This window comes from Aplysia californica, unplaced genomic scaffold (assembly GCF_000002075.1).
Source record: "Aplysia californica isolate F4 #8 unplaced genomic scaffold, AplCal3.0 scaffold00043, whole genome shotgun sequence".
In the NCBI taxonomy this organism is placed as follows: domain Eukaryota; kingdom Metazoa; phylum Mollusca; class Gastropoda; order Aplysiida; family Aplysiidae; genus Aplysia; species Aplysia californica.
The window spans coordinates 2,016,206-2,038,768 of record NW_004797313.1 but is presented as its reverse complement, the minus strand read 5'-3'; the positions used below and the strand labels follow the sequence as shown (position 1 = coordinate 2,038,768).

The 22,563-nt window shown below is 40.2% G+C and overlaps 1 protein-coding gene across 5 annotated transcripts in view; it reads right to left on the bottom strand.

The window, feature by feature from the left end:
* Positions 1–2,405: 2,405 nt before the first annotated feature.
* Positions 2,406–22,563, bottom strand: part of LOC101851475 (golgin subfamily A member 4) — a 127,368-nt gene continuing 107,210 nt past the window's right edge. For 4 of the 5 annotated variants that reach the window (XM_005092280.3, XM_013079203.2, XM_005092282.3 and 1 more), the window contains 12 exons: positions 19,706–19,960; positions 19,198–19,305; positions 17,634–17,732; positions 17,054–17,153; positions 16,269–16,389; positions 14,675–14,818; positions 13,847–13,976; positions 13,050–13,136; positions 12,108–12,255; positions 9,687–9,713; positions 4,782–4,898; positions 2,406–3,831 (listed from right to left, as the gene is read on the bottom strand). In XM_005092280.3, coding sequence (XP_005092337.1) covers positions 3,716–3,831; positions 4,782–4,898; positions 9,687–9,713; positions 12,108–12,255; positions 13,050–13,136; positions 13,847–13,976; positions 14,675–14,818; positions 16,269–16,389; positions 17,054–17,153; positions 17,634–17,732; positions 19,198–19,305; positions 19,706–19,960 — 1,452 coding nt within the window. In that variant the 3' untranslated portion in view covers positions 2,406–3,715. The remainder of the gene's footprint in view (positions 3,832–4,781; positions 4,899–9,686; positions 9,714–12,107; positions 12,256–13,049; positions 13,137–13,846; positions 13,977–14,674; positions 14,819–16,268; positions 16,390–17,053; positions 17,154–17,633; positions 17,733–19,197; positions 19,306–19,705; positions 19,961–22,563) is intronic. The other variant, XM_005092281.3, reaches the window with a different exon arrangement.

The window sequence follows — 22,563 nt, the reverse complement described above, 5'->3', positions numbered from 1 at the left end:
CAAAAAAATTACAAGTGCGATTTAAGTCACATTATTGGTTACAACTTCATACTTACATACACAGGACACAGATGCAACAGCATGATTAAGGCTGGGAAAAAGCTACAGGAGGCAGTAAAATGAATTCTTTGACTTCTTCTCATACTTGTATTTTGTGAGACTAAGATCTGAAGAAAGCCTGAATCACTACACGAAGGTCTATTCACTTAATTAAAGCCTTTGAAACTATTTTTATGCAAAGTTTAAAACTTCCAGTGTCACTGAGAAGCTGATTGAGCAGAACACCATAGATATGCCATTAGTATTAGCCTGTCACTGCCACAGAGAAGATAATCAAGAAGAAAAAAGTCAGTCGATCAATATGTTCGCAATTTGGCAACAAGGTAGAAGTAGAATACTAAATACTATACAGAGTATCAACACCATCAGCAAATTAACATGGCTTCAAAACTAACAATGAGAAGAAAAAAAAGCATTTCACTAAAGCTGGTACCCTTTACTGGATTGGCACAAAATCTTTCAGAAAAAAAAAGTAATTTAAGTTCCTTCCACGTCCCTCCTCGACACTATACAAACATCAATACATTAACTTTTTATATCATAAGAAACGTGAAACTACAACTTGGACTGTTTGTAAAAGTGTTTCAAGGATTCTAGAGTCTTCGGCTTGGGGGAAAAAAGGAATGTGAACCACACGGAAAAATGCCAGCGAATCTTTTTGACGTCTGAATGTGATAAACAGTGGAACAATCAATGGAGAGGGAGAGGAGGGCACAGGGAAGTTGGAAAAAGAGGAAAAAGAAAATGGAAGGCTAAAAGCTGGCACACGTCGACACCTTCGGCACGATCAATCACATGACACACCACATGATCTGGAATGCACAGCTGTTCAATTTTTTAAGTTCACAATCAATAACTCACTCTATTTAGGCAGTCTTTACCTTTTTCCAGTCAGCAACCAAATAGGAAACAAAAAAACAATTAACCACTTTGTTCATTTAAAAAAAAGGGACAAGTAAAGTATTCGAACAAGTATAAACAGCATTACTATTTTTATGTCCACCACCGTTGGTTGAGCCTCTTTACACTTAAGATCATTGCAACACAGAATATATGGGTTAACCCCAGTCTATATGTGAGGCATCATGGTGAAATTAGGCGCTCGTCAAAATAATGAAATTGAAGAAATCGGCATTTTTCGGTCAATTTGAAATTTTTTTTGTTTTGTGGCTCAACACCTTGTATGCCCATTCAAAAACACTTTTGTGAGTGGATTTTATGGAAAACGATTAAAAGGCACGAAAAATGTAAATTTGCATTTCCAAGGACTCTTGAGCTATGGAAGTCACCAAACTTTGGTGGCCATTTTCTCGCAAATTTTACTTCTGAAACCAGGCGACCCCACCTCCTTCAATCGCAAATATTTCAACTTCTATTCAAGATAAATAGATATTTTTTAATCAAATGCAAGGCAAATGAACAGCCTTTAAGATAATACCATTAACTCCATATACCAAAAAATTGACGAGGGCCTGATTCCATCGCGTTGTGACACATATTTCCATTAAGTACACCTGCCTCTGGGGAAATATAAATAGTATGTTGAGGTAGAAACCACAACCTATTCGATTAATACTAATACTTAAAAAGTAAACTGCACATTTTTAGTTCATCACTGACTGTACACAGGCAAAAAATAACATTGCGAACAGTAACATAACAGAGTTCAAGATTGATCTTTGCTGGCATGTGTAGATTGTCACCTATGACTCAATATTTGCGACTGATGACTGGTATCAAAATAAAACTCACATTCTACACGCGACCCAATCGGTGTCAGACATTCACAAGTACGGTCACGGGCATGATTCCACATAGTAAATGTGTGGTGTAAATCATACACATGCAAGATACTTACATCTTTCAGCTGGTTTCTATTTGTATGATCACTACCAAAATTAACATATGTTAAAAAAACAGACAAAAAAGAAGAAAAAAAGTCACGAGATCACAAAACAAACATCAACTCATCCGCCACAACTACAATGATATGTCTATGTCCCTTCTCATCTCTCCCTTACACTTAATTTACAGTACAACCTCTCCAGTTAAGTAACCAAATCACCTCTAGATGAAATAAATAATAGATATGTCTGAACAAACCAACGCTCATATCTCAAATTGAGGCAGCCCTATGCAAGCAATACAACATTTGTGACAAACATGAAAATAACCAATTAGTGATAACATGAATTGTGCGTTGACAAATATATTTATGGGCAAGTGGTGTCAGCAGCATGGTATGTGTGGACAGGAAAGCGACTAAGCAGGTGATCAGACCATGCCACTGAAGGCGGGTCCAGCTTCTTTATTATCCCTCTGTCCTTTCTGTACCTCTGACTTACTTTTTCCAATCACTAAATAGCCATAAAACAATATCAATGAACTTTTTTTCAGGTCTTACACACAATTCAAAAGTTTAAAACATTCCTTGTATAACAGCGTGGAATCTACACTTCCCAAAGGAGCCTTCCATCAGCCAAGGTCTACATTGGTACTTTCAGGTTTACCAACAATTCCCACACCTGGAAACAGACTTGTCCTCTTGACTGAAAACTCGAAGGACTGGGAGCTCTTAATAGCATTTAGACAAGACTGTCGACTCAAACTTTTGGGCCGACTCTCACAATATAAATGTCATAATTGATTATATCCACTTGCTACACTTAAAAGCCACAGCTGATGACTGGAAACTGATGACAAAATCTGTCCGACTCTCGCTAAAAGTAAACACCACTAAAAGTAAACACCATAAAGCAGGAACAGAAAACCATTAACTTTTCCATAAGTGGCCCACTGTACACTTGAAATATGACATAAAAACTTCCAGGTGGACCAAATATCAGAATTGATGCTTAAAAACATGTTCATCTACACCTTTCTCTTTTGGTTCCTAAAATGTTTTTAGAAACTGACAATACGGAGGAAAAAACCCCGACTTCACCTATGCTAAAAAAAAAAAGTGGGGCATGGATAATTGGAAGCCACCACTACAAGCAGGCCTTTCTTCACATCCAGTTTGTTTATTTCAGTCTACCATTGTTTCCCCTACAAAGTATCAGTAATATTACCATTACTAGGCCAAAATTTAAAAATTTTACCAAGTTTTCAAGTTCTATTTCACATTTTCAGCTTAAAATTATTTTTTTAAAGAATACTTTAACAAGGATGTTATTGTAAGGTTAAAATCTTTTCTTTCACTCCCACCATCAATTTGGAAGACAGCTCTGAGCATACATAATGAAAACTACAAGTCTGACACCTTTGAGAAAGCAAAGTTCATGTCTAGAATCTGGTGATGAGCTTGTGGTGTCTGCACTTCCTCCCATATGCAGAAACCACTTCCCTGTCCCTGACGTGACACACCAGGAGCCAGTTGGACACACTCAACAACACAGTAGGTCGGACACACTCAACAACACAGTAGGTTGGACACACTCAACAACACAGTAGCTAATGAGTGCCCGTGGTGTCTGCACTTCCTCCAAGATGCACACATCACACTCTGACTCTTGACTCATAAATGTCCCAACACAGCAGAACAGCATAACAACACATTCACCCTCTTCCTCACGCCAAGGACACAACCTCCACCTTCTCCCATGCCCTATAACACTTCTGAGTTCCTATCTCATACACATGTGCCACTATCTCCTTATGTCTTTGGTGACCTTGACCTCCGTGCTAGTTTTGCTGCCGCTGATTTAGCAGGGGAAGCTTTGCCGTCAAACACATACGGCAAGGAAGGGCTGCTCTTTGACCTCCTCAGATCTGTGGTGAAGTCAACAGACACATCATTTAGATAATATTAACCATACAGTACAGAGATTAATATTATAATAATATGATTTACAGAATGTGCAGAATATGTACAAAGAGTTTTACTGATCAATGCAGAAAAAGAATACAAGTGTATTTTCGTTCCTTTAAATCACACAAAAGAAGTTCTTTGAAAACTGCAATCAAACTATGTAAGAAGAAACAAACTTTCATTTCTCAAACAAATTAGGCTTAGGTGTGCACAAAGTCAAAAACCGCAATTATTGGCTGCAAACTAGGGGCGGGCACGAGACGAGCCGAGTCTCGTTTCTCGCGAGTAACGGCCTTCCCGTCACTGCCCGGGCACTAAACTTCTGCTCCGTACCGAGACGTGATACTGCCCGTTGGCTTGACATAACGAGTAACGGTAACGAGAGTGAGAGAGTGAGAGGCGAGAAATGACAACGCAGACAGTGCCACCCATCACCGTGCCGTCCTGTGTGTGAAACTGAAAGGGAGGGGAGAGGGAGGGGAGAGGGTGGCGAGACGAGGCGAGTGGGGAGTTGATCAGGGCCTAGGCCTAGGTTGTCTCCCTACCTTCCTTCACCGCCTGCACCTGCGCAACAGGGCTAGCCTAGTTTCTAATCTAAGTTTAGATCCCCGCCACGACGGTCTTCTCGCTTAACGAGCTGCTCGTTCTGTGGGGCGAGAAGAGAAATCTCGGCCACGGCCGGCCTTCTCGCTGAACGAGTGGCTCGAACTGCGGGGCGAGAAGAGAAATTGGTCACGAGACGAGAAGCATTGCCCGAGACACGAGACGGGCAGTATTTCTCGTTCTCGGGACCGGTCTCGGCGAGAAATAGGTCAGTTTCTCGGTCTTCTCGCTCGGGAAGGAAAAAGCGCTACCCGCCCGTCTCTACTGCAAACCAAGAGCTGCTCGGTTGAGTAAAACACCACCGTACCTTTGGGATGTATGTGTCGTCTACGGTGCGAGTCACGACTTGAGTGGTCGCTCTCTTTGCGAGGAGACGGGGAGTTGGTGGGACTGGGGCTTCTGGCACGCTGGTGGAATGAGGGCGCTGTGGACACAGGGTACGACATCAGTACAGAAATCAAAAGCAACATTTCGCCATCTTAGCTCAGAAAGGACAAGAGACAGAAGACACAAAAGATTATTTTAGTTTCAATAACGATCAGAACAGTGATTATGATAACAGTCACTTAGTGCAGCGAAAAAGAAAGATAGACAAAAAGAACAAAGATAAAGTGAAAAAGTAAGACCAGTGGTGCCCTCCAACCACCTGCACAAAAGATGATGTCAACAACGTTTGTAAGCATTTAAAGAAATTCATGATACAGACTATACTCACAAAACTTTGGTAACATTTTATCATGTGATCTGATTTCAGCCTGAAGTAAAGAAGAGCACTGAGAAAAGATTGTGCTGTTAACATTCTCCTGCAATTATGATCCTAAACACAGATAAAACAGTCATATCTTATCAAAGTAGGTATGTCAAACTGACGAGAAGCAAAATTGACACTCTCAAGGCATAAATACAGGAGATATGACAAAATTACACAAGTCAAAGACAGAAATAGGACTCATCAGAGGCCCCCTTGAACAACAAATGTGACTTTGGATAATGTGTATGATTTATTTTACATGTACTGACTTCTGTTTAGGGCTGCAAAACTGCCTGAAATGAATGGATAAATGAATCTAATTTTGTACTGTGCCAATGCTCTTTTAATTTTGTTGAATTTAATGATTATGGAACATTTTCTAGAAAAATTTGGGGGCTGCTGTTGAAGTACAAATTTTGTAACAAGCATAGAGGGGTGTGGGAAAGGCAGGAAAAAAATGTTCTGTCATACACTCATATTGACAGACTCAATCAGGGCTGTTAGTGTTATTTGGTAGGCCCTAGCTGTTTCTACTATATGAAAGTTATGCGACACAATTCATTAATTGGTCTCCAAATTCATATTTCAGCAGGTAAACATTAACATTCTGACTTGTCATTGATTTCATTATTTCTTAAAAAGATATTTCAACCATGAGTCAAATGCTCAAAGTACAAACATTTTTCTGCTGTCAGACAAGAAGCAAGGGTTGGGTTATGGTGCACTGAAAACATTAAGTACGAGAAAAAAAGGTAGTAATCCAATCTAAATAAAACCCGTTTAAAGCTGGTCATACGCACTATTACGCCAGTCTTCTTATCATGCTTTACCAACTTCGTAACTGACAAAAAAAAACTAAACAACTTCACCTGAATATAAACCAAAACAAAAAAGAATAGCACAAAAATGCAGGTGAACCCATAAGAAACAGAAAAAGACTCAAATACACAAAAAGTGAACAATTGTATTTAAGTTCTAAGTAAACATCAAGACCAACACAAGAAAAAACATGGCACAACTTTCCTTCATGCCACACACCAGACCTCATTTACTCTTTGTTGTTTGTTTCTTTCTCTATATCAGGCAGAAGCAATCAAACTGTTGCATCAGTAAAATAAAAGAAGGAAGAAATAAGAACAACTAAATCAAAGCCAATGGACTGAGTGAGAAAAGAGAACTCAAAAGCCAGAGCTCACACACGCCTGGATATGCTAATCACTGATGGATTTGTGGTGACCTGAAACACACAAACATACACACACAGCCATGCATAGCATTGATGGTAATACGTCTGGTTTTTCCTTCAGTATGGGAGTGAGTAGGGAGGGGAGGAGAAGGAAAAAATTGCAGCTGAACATTACAACCTCAAGAAGTGAAAGTTTTTCGGGAAAGACAAATTGGAACAAAAAATGGCTGAAAGACATTTTCAGATTTAAATCATAAATTGTTATCAACGAAGACCTCTGCTGAGTGTGTGTGTGTGTGTGTGCATGTATGTGTGTGAATGGGTGTATGTGTGTGTCTGTGAGAAAGAGTGTGTGTGAGAGAGATTGTGTGTGTGTGTGTGAGAGAGAGAGAAAGATGTGTGGGTGTGAGAGAGATGTGTGTGTGTGTGTATGTGTGAGCGAGAGAGAGAGAAAGAGAGAGAGAGAGAAAGAGAGAGAGAAAGAGAGAGAGAGAGAGAGAGAGAGAGAGAGAGAGAGGGGGGGGGGCTGTGTGCGTGTACTTGTGGGTACGTATGTGTATGTACACACATTTATGGGTCTACTTACGTGGCCAATGGACCACAATACTCCTCACAAGAGAAGTGTTATTTTAATGTGTTTCATTTGAGTTTGCACAAGGATGTAAACTGGTTTTGAAAAAAAAGCCGGAAAACATACGGTGCCCGCGCACTGACTGAAATAAGAAAATAGTGAGACTAAATTATATTTGTTTCCTTCCCTGTATTATAACAAATAATCTCTATTTAGAATTTACAATATGTATTCTTTATCGTAGACTTTTGTCAAAAGCCCGGGCTTAAATGGCAAGTCGGCCGGAAAAAGCCGAAAGATTTACATCCCTGGAAGCAGATGAAAATAAAAACAATTAAAACCTGAACTGCCAACCCAGCTACGACAGAATGTATCACCCACAACACTTACAGAATTTGTAAATGCCACAAACAGCTTTACTTCACTCAGTATTAAGCTCAATTGCAACTAAATCAAGGTCACCAGTTTCATCAATACTAAAATAATTCTATCAACAGTGAAAACATTTCAGCCCAGCAGACCCTAGAATAGTTTGTAAACAATTTTTCTGGACTGAAATTGAGCAAAAGCTGGAGAGAACGGAATGGAGCAACTGAGTTGGGAAAGGGGTGGTGGAGGGGAGGGGGAGGGGGTGTTCAAAAGAGAAGAACCACATCACCTGAGAGAAGTTCAGAACACTAGGCAAGGGATACCCACCCGAAACAACACAACACAGCCAGCTCATTATTTCATCTAACAACAAGATTTCCCTATAAATGAACTAAAAAGTATCAAATGAAAACACTACTTTTGATTTTTTTAAAACAAAAAGTAAAAAGAAAACTGACCACTCAATCGAATGTAGGTGTTTTGTATACAGTAATACCATATGCTCTCAATGTTGTATGACATATGTATACTCAACTGCAAATCAACTTTACTATCCACAAAGACACATAAAAGTTACCTTTCTTCGCCATCTAAAAAGGCATTATGACCATGGGTTCATCATTTCCTCCTTTTATTAATCTAATATCCATATTTCAACTACAGACAAAAGTTATGACAAAAATAGTAACGTTGGCTTTCCCTAATGATAACTAATATCACACACAGCTTTTTTTTCTACTTCATTGAAAATTAAAGCATAACTGCAGGTGAAGTGAATTGTATCGTCCAGTGCAAACTTAACTACACATAAATAAATAAATAGCATTTGTATCGCACATATTCCTGCTTGACAGCAAACTCTATGCACTTTACAACCTAAATTACTACCCCAGCTAACCCTAGAACACTCATAAACATTCTCAGCTGCCTAGAAAGCATACAGTGTATACAGCCGATTAAGCACTCTCAGGGCCTGTGTCCACTGTGACGGACACTAACCAACCCGACTCCGTCCGTCTCTCGGCAAGTCGGTAGTTGAAATGGAGCACCGTTAATTTCCTAAGAAATCATTGAAAAGTCCGTTTGGCGGTGTCAACAGACATGACACGCCCTGACAAAAGACGTGTCGGTTTGAAAGCCGTTTGCTCAATTTTAGCCGGGTCGGGTCGTGACTCATGAGCGATAGGCCCGCCGGAGCTAAAAAAAATTCAAATTTTGAGTTCGGATTAAAATTGTAATGTCATATTCGTAATCAGCGTCTCAAAATTAGCAGTCTACGCGCAAACCACTTGGTTTAAATGCATATTAACAATTTTACCAATTTTCCTTTAAAAAACAATTCATTTCTTATTCCCGCCTTGAGTTAATTGACCTCGACTATTTATAGCCCTGTACCGAGGACAAAGCCTAGAGACAGTGTGCGGAATAATATGGCCAGTAGGCTAACAGTCTTGATGCATCTTGTTCGAACTGGTGGACACACAAGACGGAAACGACCTGACCCATTTTCTTCCCCCCGACAAAAGATTGGGCCGTGTCTGTCTCAGTGGACCTATAGGGTTACACTAACAAACTGGCAAGATATTTTGCTATTTAGAGTCGGACACCCATTCCCACCTGGAAAAGTGAGGAAAATTTAAATAAAGAGCTTTTTCCAAGGGCACAACTTCAGGCCCCTGATGTGGTTCAAACCCAAGACCTTTTGGTAGTGAGCCCAACAGCCTCACCACCACAGCACCAATGCTACGTTCATCTAGCTAGATGGTGATTGAGAGGAGAGAAACAAATTTGAATAGATGGGTCCCCCAGAATCCACCTTATACCACTCATGTCTAAAACCAGCCTCAGAAAACCTATTCATACTCATTAAAAGTTAACAAAACCACCAGCAGAAAGCTATAACCATTCCCAGAAATGACATATTTGAGGGAGGTGTAATTACAAAGAAGATTTTTGGGGGGTTTAAAACTTGCTTTTGGACATATTGAAGATTCTAAAAACCTGCAATTGCATTTTGGGGGGATAGCAATAGGGCGAGTGAAAGGGGATGGTAGTGAAAGGACAGGAGGGGGGGGGTGGAACTTGAAAATGAATAGAAATTGATTCATCTTATCCTGGGGAGGGGGTGAGCATGGGGTGGGGAGTTGGGGAAGGTGAAGGGAGTGAATAAGCCAAGCACAAGGCATGCGCTGTGTGAACTGGGAGGCGGAGGGGGACGGGTGTCTTTTCCTGTCACTCTCAGAGATTGGATATTGGGGCTGGGGGCGCAAAGAGGAGGGAAGAGGGATGGGGGTGAGTGAGAGTCAGGCAAAACACAAGCCGTCATCATAGTCACCCTTTAGGCTGGCTGCAGAGTCCCACTCTGGCGACGCACAGACATAAAATGTTGGTACACAGAGTAAGCACATGTACAGAGGGGAGAGATTGTTTCTTTGGAGTAAACAAAAAGCATGTTGACACAAAGATAACGGCAGAACTTCTGGGAAAAGCAACCAGACAGACACCCAAGACCAAAAACATTGCTGCTGTTTAGTTAAAAGTTTACAACCACTAGACAAGAAAATGGCAATATTTCCCTACAACAGACTAGCTTGAGTCTGGGTAAAGGGAAGCCCATTGAAACAATGATGATCATTTTGTGCATGGACAAAGTAAGACAGACAGACAAAAACATCAGAAGGAAAGGAAAAAGTAGGACCTACCAGTGGTGGCTACCAACCACCCACAGACAAAGATAATAGTAACACTGAATAAAGGCACAAAGCAGACAGGACCACAGCATTAAACTGTATACAGCCTACCAGCCACACCCTCTGACCACCCACAAAAGCAAAGCACAGCCACAAACTGCTGGTAAATAATCTTTTCAAAATACAAAAAACAAAAAGAGAAGAAAATGCTGCAAGTGGCATCTTCAACCCATCCAACCATACAGGCATTCTAGAACATGTCCAGTTGTGAAACGCAGTGCTACAATAAATAGAAATCACAAATCATCTGAATTTGAAAAGCTAGAAACAGTACCACCATAGACTGGAGCTATTAATCAAAGGCACATTTGCAGAATGCAGCACTCTGAAGGGCAGCAATCGTTCATCAAAAGCACTTATACAGTAGCAGACAGCAGTTTGTTTGAGAACAGAGAGGCATATCTCATAAGGGTAAAGATTAAGACACACGGAATCAACAGAGGGAAAGAAAAAGAAGTAGGACCAACTAGTGGCGTCCTCCAACAAGCCCCTTTGACAACAGCACCATGATAAGAATCACTGATTGATAACATAAGTAGTACAGTAGAACAACACAATACCATGAAAGAAAGGAACCATTAAGCAGTATATATATAATAAGTTTTAATAGTTAACACTAAAAGAACCACTTGTTTTGAGCTAAAGAGAAGCACAACAGTACACTGGGACAACAAAGGCCATGAAGTGCTAGAATGAAAAGACATACAGAAAGATCAGAGGGAAGAAAAAGGAGTAGTGGCTCTCGGTGGTGACCTCCAACCACCATCAACCCGCTTATGAGAGGACAGACAACATTCCTGTAATCCTCTGGAAACAGTAAAGGTAAAATAGATAAAAAGGGGGCAGTGGACTGGATGTCATTTCTAGAAACTGAGCTAAACGTCTTTGAATGTTCCTTAAAAACCTAAAACAAAGAGAACAAAATATATATGTTTCTCTCTGTGTCTCTGTCTCTGTCTGTTTGTCTGTCCGTCTGTTTGTCTGTCTGTCTGTCTCTCTCTCTCTCTCTGTCTCTCTCTCCCCCACTCACAAACACAAAACACACACAATATAAGTTACTTTTTGTTCTTTCATAAAGAAAAACATTCAAAGCAGTAATTATTCATTATGATATTTGACCTCTATCATCCGTTGTTTGGATCCTTCTTTAAATAAAAGTGTATATTGACAAAACAGATCTTACAGAGTAAGAGTAAGCATTCGTTATCCAAAACACCCCCTCCCCATTTCCAAAAATAAAAAGATAAAAAATAACCTACAAACAATAATCCATCTAAAAAAGGACTAAAAAATAACAAGAGATACAAACAAAAGGAAATATACAGAGGTATGCTAATCCCTAGCTCTCCTAGGAGACAGCCCTTTCTCAAAAGCAAAACAGGAAAGTAAAATACAGCCCACATGTCAAATTTAGAAAAGCAAGAGACAAATCCAGTGCCTGAATACCGCTAACCAGAAGCACATTTTGGCATTACTGCTTTTTGTGATTTAAAAGTTGAAGACCAGCAACCAGTGGGCACAATGAAAGCACTGCTTAATTCATCTCATTTTTTTGTTTGAGTTAAGGAGAAGCACACTGACATGGCAAGTCATTTAGCGTTGGGGATAAAGTTAGACAATCAGAAACAACAGAGGAGTGATTAACAGAGAAGTAGGACTAACATCTTATTCCCGCTGGATTTTGTAGATAGAATATCTTCAGGGTGGACACGAAGGAGAAAAGACTGAGAAGAACAGAGTCAATTTGTTCCCCTCATCCCTCACAAAATAACCGCATACAGCCAGACTTAAATCAGTCTGAGTCATTTTGCTGCCCACACAAGTACACACGGATAAATATACACACAATCAGACTTACACCACGAGCTTCCACGCACACATATGAGCACACAGACACAAACACAAGAGAACACTTAATATATATTAACAGATGCCCACACACAAATACACCCACTTGTCTCCACTTTCAGAATCTGCCTGTTTCCCCCTATACTAGGTTCACTCACTTCGGCGGATGTTTGCTTTAAGTCCCTGACTGCCCAGCACTTTGTTGAGTTTCTCCGTCAGCTGATTGATCTCTTCCTGGAATTGTTTCTTCATCTCTCCCGATGTTTTCAGAGACTGCATGTACTGCGTCATCGTCTGTCTCTGCTCCTGAACACAACAACACACAAAACATCTGCACATTAAAACAGTTACTTCCCCTCATGGAGATTCTAGAGGATGCTAAAACAAGGTGCAACTTGCTTGCTTGGTCATTGTAAACAAACAATAAAATGGATTCTGAGAGAAGAAAATGACAAGCTATAAGTGCCACTTTTTCACTGGTATATCCAAGCATACACAATTTAGGTTGAAATTTCCTAAATTAATTTGGACAGGAGAAATTTTACTTAGTAGAAAAATGGTCTTTGAAAAAATGAAGTAGTTCATTTGAAAATAAAAGAGAATAGATTAACAAGCAAAAAAACTCCCCAAATCCAATTGTATAGAATATACAGATGGTAACAGGATTGTTCAACAAAAAAATGAGTGAAAAACCAACAATTTATTTACATCATTAAGAAAAAAGTTTACACCAAGATAAGATTTCCCCTTTCTAAAAATGAAATAAGACCTGGAGGTCTCTAATGATGTTTGAACAGCATCCTTATGAACTAATGGTAGTCACATGGTTTAAACTCATCAGATCATAATGACATCATATGAGTCACGAAATGCTAGGTAACACTCAGTTGCCAGATATCCAGGGAAAGCTGTTTTATTGTCGAAATATGCACAAAAACCAGAAATACCTATGAAATACCAACAAAAGTGACAGGAAAGTTGTCTTTTCTGCATTCTCAAATAACAGCAACAAAACAAGTGTTTGAAATTTAATTACCTGTGTAGCCATGAACGTAAACACAAAAACAAAATGAGAGAAAGGGCAAAAATGGAGAGTTTACCTCTGTAGTCCTGTGTAAGCTGTTCTCCAAGTTCTTCACCTGAGAGCGCAGTTTCTGAAGCTCAGCGTCCTTCACCCTCACCATTATCTGTTGGCACAAAACAGAGAGAATATGACATATGGGCTCAACAGTCTGATCCACTACGACATATAGATGCAATGTTTCTAAAGTGTTCAGTTATTTTAAAAGAAATACATCCCAAACACAATTCCGTCTACCGTCAGTCAACAAAAGCTATATAAAAATTCTTGAGACAACCAGCATTCCCGTAGCCAAAGAAAAAAATCTTCAGATGATGGAAAGCATATTTACAAATGTCAACATCTCACTACCTCAGAATTACCAAGTTCTATCTATTCAGTACTAGTTTTGCATCAGGTCAAGCTTTTTTAAATGCAATACTTTGAATTTGAAATTGTAAGTTGAATTTGATGATGACTCCGATTAATCTTATGGTTTTGATGGAGCTGATTGAACATTTGGTTTTTGACCTCATGGTCTCAGTAAATTAAAACAGCCAAAATTGTCAGATACAACTTTGTAATTCTGAGGTAGCGATGTAAGAAATATCATTTCTGAGTCAAAGTTTAAGACAAGTAACCGAAACATCACGTCCAGAACAGGTAAGGACAATGGTAACCATAGAAATGAGGAGAAGCAGCAGACCTCACTAGAACACCAGGTACAAACATTCAAATCTTGAGGTCATGCCCTTCAAGAAACCTTGTTGTGCTGAAAATGGAGCAAAACTCATACTATCTGTCCTTGATCTGCAGAATTTTGAGGGACCAACACACCTTTGCGTCGTAGAGCTCCTCTTCGATGGTGGCGGAGCCCGTGGTCATGCTGGTGGTGGACGGCTTGTTCTTGATGAAGTCCTTCAGGCTGTCAATCTCACGGTTCAGCATCTCTTCCAGATGGTCATTGCTGGAGAGAGATGGAACAGAGTCAAGGGCATTCAGAGACAGAGAGAAAGATAAGGAGGAAAAAGAGAAAAAGACTGGAGAGAAACAGAGGGAGACAGAGAGACAAGAGAGAGGAAAAGAGAGAGACAGAGACATAGAGACAAAGAGAGAGAAACAGAGATAGACAGTGTAAAGTGAAACATTTCTCAGAGTGAGAGAGCAAAAGAAAGAGGGTATTCATCATATTGTAGCGGAGATTATATAAGTGCAAAGATGTGACTGTTTGTCCAGGGGTGAGATTGATTAATTCTAACCTAAACAACATAGAGTGTCTTGATAGCACGATATTGTCCCACCATCTTTGCATTGGCATCAAAGTCTGTAAGATTACATAGACCAGGAAGATTTTAAGTTAACCGACAGTTTGGCTTTTTTTGTATTGTTACAAGGCATCCAAATGTCTAACTGAAACATAATATGCACATCTGTCTCCAAGTTATTCAAAAACAAAGAACTAAAAAACTGACAGTTAACTAAAAACACATATTTACAGTTAAAACAGGAAAAACAAAAACTTTTGGGGACCATCTTCCACTGGTTCATTCAGTAACTTCACGCTATGGACAAGTTGGAGCAAGAGGCAATGACATTTCATGTGAAAAGTAATTATCTACTCCAAGTTTATTCTGAAGTGAAGTGAGTATAGCATGGAGCCCCCACCTGGAGATAAGCTGGTTGATGTGGCTCTCAAAGTCCTGCTTGGTCTGCTGCAGCTTCATCTCCAGCAGCTTGTAGTCCTCACACTTGCTCGAGTAGTGCATGTTCAGCTTCTGCAGCTCTTCACTCATCTTCTCCTCATCCTCCCTGCAGCACACAAAAAAAGTGATGAGATCAGATCGCTTTCAGATTAAACCCCTACTGAGTATTACAAACTACAGATGGACTGCTTAGTGTAAGAATACACCATATACTAGTAAGAAAAATATTTATGAAGGAGTCTTACACAGAGCAGTCGAAATGAGATTGCATTTTATTTCTACTCTAAAACTAATTCCTTTAAAAAAAATTTCAACAACGTTCTCAATTAATATGTCGGCTGTTTCAGAAAGATGTTGTTGTTGTTGTTGTTAGCAATCCAATAGCATCTGAGCGTTAACAGTTCTGCATGATTCCATTCTGTAATAGCTGCATGTCTGTTCTAATTGTTGTCTTGAGGAGTAGAGGCAGTTAGATGTGTGGAAGAAAACATCCCCTCAAATTAGTTTGTTTTGTAAAGAAGAACAGGTGATGTACCACTGTCTCTGAGGGGTAGTCATATAGTGGGCAGGCAGCAGACTGCTTTACACCAATTCGGTTGAGATGTTGATTGAGGGATTGTGTACTAAGTTGGGAGATTATGGATTGCTCTACCTTTCAGAAAGATGTAACAACTCTCACAGCACTTACAATTAAGAATATTTTCCTTTTTGTGAAGTTCACTAAAAGTTGTAAGTGTCTTTTAGAAAGCACTCTCACCTGAAGTATGAAACAACTGAATTCAGAACAAAAAACTCATTATGTGAAAGTCACAAGATAATGAAAACTACACACTGACTGCCAGCTCAAACAGAGCAAAATACCATCATGCACATGCACCCATTCACAGATGCTTGACCTGCATCTTCGAGGCGTAACCATACATCGTGACAAGTTCCTCCTTCTGAGAGAGAGAGAAAGTGAGAGAGAGAGAGGGAGGGAGGGAGGGAGGGAGGGAGGGAAGGAGGGAAAGAGGGAGGGAGGGGAGAGAGAGAAAGAGAAAGAGAGGTGGGGAGGGAAGAAAGGAGGGAGGGGGAGGGAGAGAGGAAAGACAGAGAGAAGAGAGAGAGAGAGAGAAAGAGAGAGAGAGAGAGAGAGAGAGAGAGAGAGAGAGAGAGAGAGAGAGAGAGACCAGGCCTGCCTAATCCACTTTTCCTGAATTAGGGACTCCTAGAGCCAAAAACAGAGACATTTGATCCAAAAAAGGGACAGGACAAAACGTAACAAAAAAATTGCCACTCACCAGTATATTTTCATGTTGTCAGCTCATACATTTTTTTACATATAAACACTATATACATTCTTTGATTCTTCGAAAAAGACCAAAAAAAGTTGAAGCCGAATCGAAAAACACTGTGTCGCCACATAGGAATAGTGTGGAAGGTCAAAATTTATCCCAAGTTGGCTATCCGCACTCTTCTGGCAACTCAACGAGAGAGGGAGGGAGGGAGGGAGGGAGAGAGAGAGAGAGAGAGAGAGAGAGAGAGAGACACACAGACAGACACACACACACACTTACTGATGCCGGAGGCGTATCTCGGTGACATATTCCTCTGTGTACATAGTGACCAGAGCCTCCTTGTACTTGGCCTTCTCCTGACCCAGCTCCTCCTCGTACGCCTTCCGCATGGCATCCAGTGCTGGGGACAGCCAGCAGTTACAGCGGTGGTTAGGATGATGATGATAACAATGATGCCAATACTCACAATGAAGTTAGAAAATAAACACAATAACGAATTGTAGTAAAGCTGTTGATGAACACAGCAACACGGTTATAACAACAATAGCAGTAATTTTTTAGTTAAGCAAAAAGACAATGATGATGTTGTCAATCGAACATCATTTCTAGTTAAATCCTTAAAAAGTGAAAACAATGATTACACTGAGGAAAATAACTATAATTATTATTAATGATGAAAATATTGATGAAGATGATAAAAATGAACAATAAAAATAATCGTAGAAGTAATATCGATAAGAAAGATGACTAGAGCATTATTTCCTAGACAAAACATATGGATTAAGATAATTAAAAACTATTTTTAAAAGTGACTTGACCCGTAATACTTTATCATCTTGTTTTCAATGGTGTAGATGAGTGTGTCCATGTGTGCGAGTCGGTGTATACACAAGTATGCTTGCACTTATGTACATACAGGTGAGCATGAATGTGTGCATGCTCATTTGCAAATGTGCATTTGTGTAAATGACAGTACACGCACATTTATGTGTGCGTGTGCATTCATGTGTACACGTGTATATAACAAGTACAAAAGTTCTGCGAGCATAAGGATCGTGACTCACCAGCTTTTGTGTTTCTCATCTCCTCAGCCAGAGCCTCCTCCTTCTCCTTTCTCAACTGCTCAACTTCCTGCTCATGATGAGACAAGTCCAGTTTGGAGGGCTGAGAGAGGCACAACAGACACACAACTTAGACAGATAATTTTGACTATTTGTTAATGTTACAGACAGACAATCACAAATGGATGGTTTTGATGAAAACAACAAGTTGTTCAAAAGACCAAAGACCAAACATGTGACTGAGGAGACTATAGGTCAAATACCCATTGAGATTTTCTGTAGAGAGAGAAACAGTGTCTGTGGACTTAACCCTCATCATCAAAAGTACATAGATATTGCTCCTTATGATGAAAGAAATGTCTTACTTGAGTGCATCAACGCAAAGTTTACACATCCCTCCACCTCCCCTGTTTAGTCAAATCTCTTTCATATGGAACAGTAGAAAATGGAATACACACTGGTTGTATCCACCCTTTAAGCTTTGAATAAACTCAGCTTATTTCAGAAACAACACAAGTGAGGGAAATTGGAAATATATTTGACTGGGGCCGTAAGGCTGAACATTTAAGAAAAAAATGCTCACCTCTTGGACTTCGACCGAGTGCTCCTCTAGGGTGCTCACTGCTCCATGGGGAACTTCTGGGGGAGGCTGGGTCGGAAGCGGGGGCTGGTACTCTTCCTCCTGCATCAAAGAAGACCAGATCAATTTCAAAGTTTAGTATAAGTAAGGTTTTTACGGTGTTCACAACTGCATAAGTTCATAAGAGCGTCAAAGTGTGGATTTCAACAGAGAAGTCCAAACAGGGTTTCAGGCTTACTCAGCTCATCCCTCTGGCCTCAACAGCACAGTCTGCTTCATTCGCCTTTCATTTTAAAACATTTTTTTAAAAAAATAGTAGAGGGTTTTACGGCGCTCGCAACTGCATAAGGTCATATGAACGCCAAGGGGCGGGCGTCAACAGAGAAATCTTTACAGGGAATCAACTTAGACTGCTCACTTCTCTAGCTTCAACAGCACAAGGTCTGCTTCGACTATCAAGGCACCCCAAAATAGCAGGTCACAAGGGAGTGACAAACATACAAAAGAAGTAGAGGAAAATGACAATAGTAAGGATCAGGAAAGAAAAAGCAGCAGTTCCATGTTGTAGATCAGGCACAGCTATGAGCGTGACATGAATCAGCCCATTTACAATTCTACTATGCTTATGCTTGAACGAGATATGTTCCCCCCTTTGGGAATGGCCTAAAGACACTTCAGTCAGTAGCACCGCCGCGAGGGGAGTTCGACTTTCAAGGCACCCAGGAAATAGCAGTTCACAAGAGAGTGACAAACATACAAAAGTAGAGGAAAAATTACGATAGTAGGGATGAGGAAAGAAAAAGCAGCAGTTCCCCCTATGTTGTTCCGGCACAGTAAGAGCTTGACTCTGATATATCAGCCCATTTACTATTCTGCTGTGCATAAGAACATGTTAATATTTCCCCTTTGGGAAAGGCCTATAGACACTTCAGTCAGTAGCACTGTCTGGAACCTGCACCAAAGAAGACCAGATCAGTTTCAAAATGATTAACATTATCAACACTATGTAATTATGTCTTTGTGGTTGTTGCTATTGATTTAAGGCTTTGGCAAGTCAGCACAATGAAGGGAACAATATGCAAAGAACACATTAGGACAACAGAATCACTGAAATGAACAAAGAAGGGAAGACCACATCACAGTGCCCACCGACTGCCCACCACAATAAGTGACAGTCTTCTAAAGTGTGTGGACAGCCACCATGACATAGAGAGTCCCCAGGACCAGAGAGTAGCACTATCCAAGCACCAGACTCAACATCAAAACAACATTCTTTCTTCCTTCCTATACAAATTTTTAAAAAAAATTTAATTGGGTAGTTCATTGATAAGTTAACACAACAAAAGCACTGTTTCAAGAAGAAGAGATTACAACAGTAATACCAGGCATGGAAGAAGTTGACTGCAGATGTAAAGAGAGACCTTCTACCACCAGACTTTGGAAGAAATGTTACTGAATTCATTCAGACACAAATTACAACAACATCGTGTATTTATTTAAGCAACAGAGTAAAAAACAGCTCTTGACTAAATGTAAGGCACACCAGAATTGGACAAACTAGGCTTACCTCATCCTCTGCGCTGAGTGAGATAGAGCTGATGTGTTCCTCAATGCTCTGGATCAGTGAACTTTTCTCTTTTGAGTTCACCTCTTTCTTCAGCGCTCCCAATGTTTTCTGATAAATAATTTTAAAATGCATCAAGTAAGTGGCAATAAGAAAGAGAAAATGTGATATGACCATGTGCGAGTAAAAGTGCCATAACTATTGCAAGCAACCTATGAAATGAAAAAAAAATTAGATAATGGATTGCATTTATATAGAGCATATCCATTTCAAAGGATATTTTTTCCAATACATAATTACCACTGCAAATCCTTTTATCATTTTGAAACTTTCAGCTTCCGAGAAAGCATCAATGAAACATGACAAGATCTGTTATTTCTAAATATGAGTATATGCAGGTGGACACACAAATGTGCAAACACACAACTGCATTCCTACATTCGTATGCTATAAGTGAGAACTGTGTATAAAAAAAATCTCTCCCATTCCGCGACAATTTATCGAAGCTCACCCTGAAACTGAGCTTCTGCAGGGCGATCTCCTTGCTGAGCTTGGAGACCTTCTCTATGAGGTGTGTCTCGCTCTTCTCGTCGTTGTTGCGTATGGCGTGCACTGCGGTCAGAATGTCCTGCTTGACCCTTTCCTTCTCCTCCTCGTGCTGCAGCTGCATGCTGGTCAGCTCCTCCTCCAGCTGGACGCTGCGCTCCTCGTAGTGCTCCCGGTCCTGCTGCTGCTCCTCCAGGGTCTTCTCAAGCTTGTGAGACTCCTAGACAGGGTCAAGTACAGGGCAATGGAGGATAGAGAGCTAGACCAATGGAGGACACAGAACTAGGACAATGGAGGATACAGAACTAGGACAATGGAGGATACAGAACTAGGACAAATACAGGACAATGGAGGATACAGAACTAGGACAAATACAGGGCAATGGAGGATACAGAACTAGGACAATGGAGGATACAGAACTAGGACAATGGAGGATACAGAACTAGGACAAATACAGGACAATGGAGGATACAGAACTAGGACAAATACAGGGCAATGGAGGATACAGAACTAGGACAAATACAGGGCAATGGAGGATACAGAACTAGGACAAATACAGGACAATGGAGGATACAGAACTAGGACAAATACAGGACAATGGAGGATACAGAACTAGGACAAATACAGGGCAATGGAGGATACAGAACTAGGACAAATACAGGGCAATGGAGGATACAGAACTAGGACAATGGAGGATACAGAACTAGGACAATGGAGGATACAGAACTAGGACAATGGAGGATACAGAACTAGGACAAATACAGGACAATGGAGGATTCAGAACTAGGACAGATAAAGGGAAAAGGAGGACAAATACAGGGAAATGGAGAGTATAGAACTAGGACAATGGAGAATATAGAAGTATGACAAATACAAGACAATGGAGAATATAGAACATGGGCAAATACAGGGCAATAGAGAAAATCCATGGCAGGCACAACCAAACATTCCTGCTAGTTTATTGCACACACAGGATTTATTAAACACAATGACAAAGTTTCACTGGAAAGAAAATATAATTGTTTTGGGAGAAACTAGAGAAAACAATTAAATAATGAAAAAAATCTATTACATCTAAACTGTTTTCTAAACTCTTCAAATATAAATCTGAGGCATTGTGGTGGAATCAGGCGCTCGTCAAAATAATGAAATCAAAGAAATCGGCATTTTTTTGGCAGAAGGGCAATTTTCTTCAAATTTTCTTTTTTTTGGCTCAACTCCTTTTATGTCTATTTAAAAACACATTTGTGTGCAGATTTTACAGAAAAACATTGATTAAAGGCACACAATGTGTAAATTTTCGGTTTCCAATGACTCTCAGGCTATGGAAGTTACCAACCGTTGGCGGCCATTTCTCGACAATTTTACCTTTGAAACCAGGCGACACTGATCTCCTTCAATCGCAAATATTTCGACTTCTATTCAACATAGATGGATATTTTTTTCACCAAAAAGGAAGGCAAATGAACAGGCTTTAAGATGGTACCAATAACCCGATATGCCCAAACATTGATGAGAGCCTGATTCCACCACGTCGTGACACAAATGGATAGTTCAAAATATTCTACATAACTGGAATTAATACAACTGTACAACTAAAATAAAGGGGAGCTTCTGTTTAACCATTTACCAGGAACTTTAAACAAAGCACATTCATTTTCAGTGCCATTCTACCTTAGATAAACTATACAGTCAAACCTGCGTAAGATGGCCACCCATTGTCAAGGAGAAAAGTGGCCGTATAAGACAGGTGGCCGTCTTAGGCAGGACTGATCAAGAAGAAGAAAACAAATTATTCCTATCAGAGGTCCAAATTGAAAGTAGCCGCATTGTTGTTTTTGTTGGTGGTGGTGGTGGTGGTTTGTATTTTGTTTGTAATTTTTATTTTGTTGAAATCGCAAAAGGGTGACAATAAAACGAAATGTATCAGACAAGGAAGACCGAGTGCGAAGTAAAAACAAACTCCTGTGTCGCCACCACTCGGAGAACGAGCGACGTTTCTGTCACAAGTTCAAGTTGACGTCCTTTGTTACTTTGTTACAGACTGGGTAAACAGTGACCACTCATCTCGCTTACGATTTGTGTTTAAGTTCTGGGCGGGGCTTATGGGTTATGAGGGATCACACGCTTACCTCACCAGCAGCTGAAAATTGGTAGCTATTGGTCAACAGTAGGAGGGGCCTACGCAACATGATCGGTTGGAGGGACTACCTAACAACAGCGACAGGGGATTGAATTATGACGGCTTGCCAACAACACCAGGGGCGAAAGCACAATTTATGACTAAACGAAATGGAGTCACTAAGGTGGCCGTCTTAGACGGGTGTTATTGCTTAGTGTGATAGGGGTTGTGTGTTGAAATAAGGTGGCCGCGGCGGACAGGTGCCCGTTTTACATAGTTAGATTATATAGAAAAAACGCAAGGGGGGAAATGGAAAGTGGCCGTTTGTACAGGTGACCGTCTTATAGAGGTGGCCGTCAGGGCAGGTTCGACTGTACTTTCAGAGAGCCAAAATTTAAGACAACTTATGATGAAATGAAGCACTCTATCCTTAATGCTTGTGTGCAACATGTACCTTTAACTTTATCTTCGAGAAGTTTGATGCATTCTTCTCTTTTCTCGGTGAAGATTTATTAAAGAAGAAAAGAAACTAAACGCTCTCTCCTCCCTCTTCCTTCCTTCCCCCCCTCAAATTTTAAACATCTCTCTCTCTCTCTCTCTCTCTCTCTCTCTCTCTCTCCAGACCTGCCACTCTATGAAATCTAAAAATCAGGATTTTAGAGTTTAAAAAATCAGAATCTGGTGAAAAAAATCGTGATCAA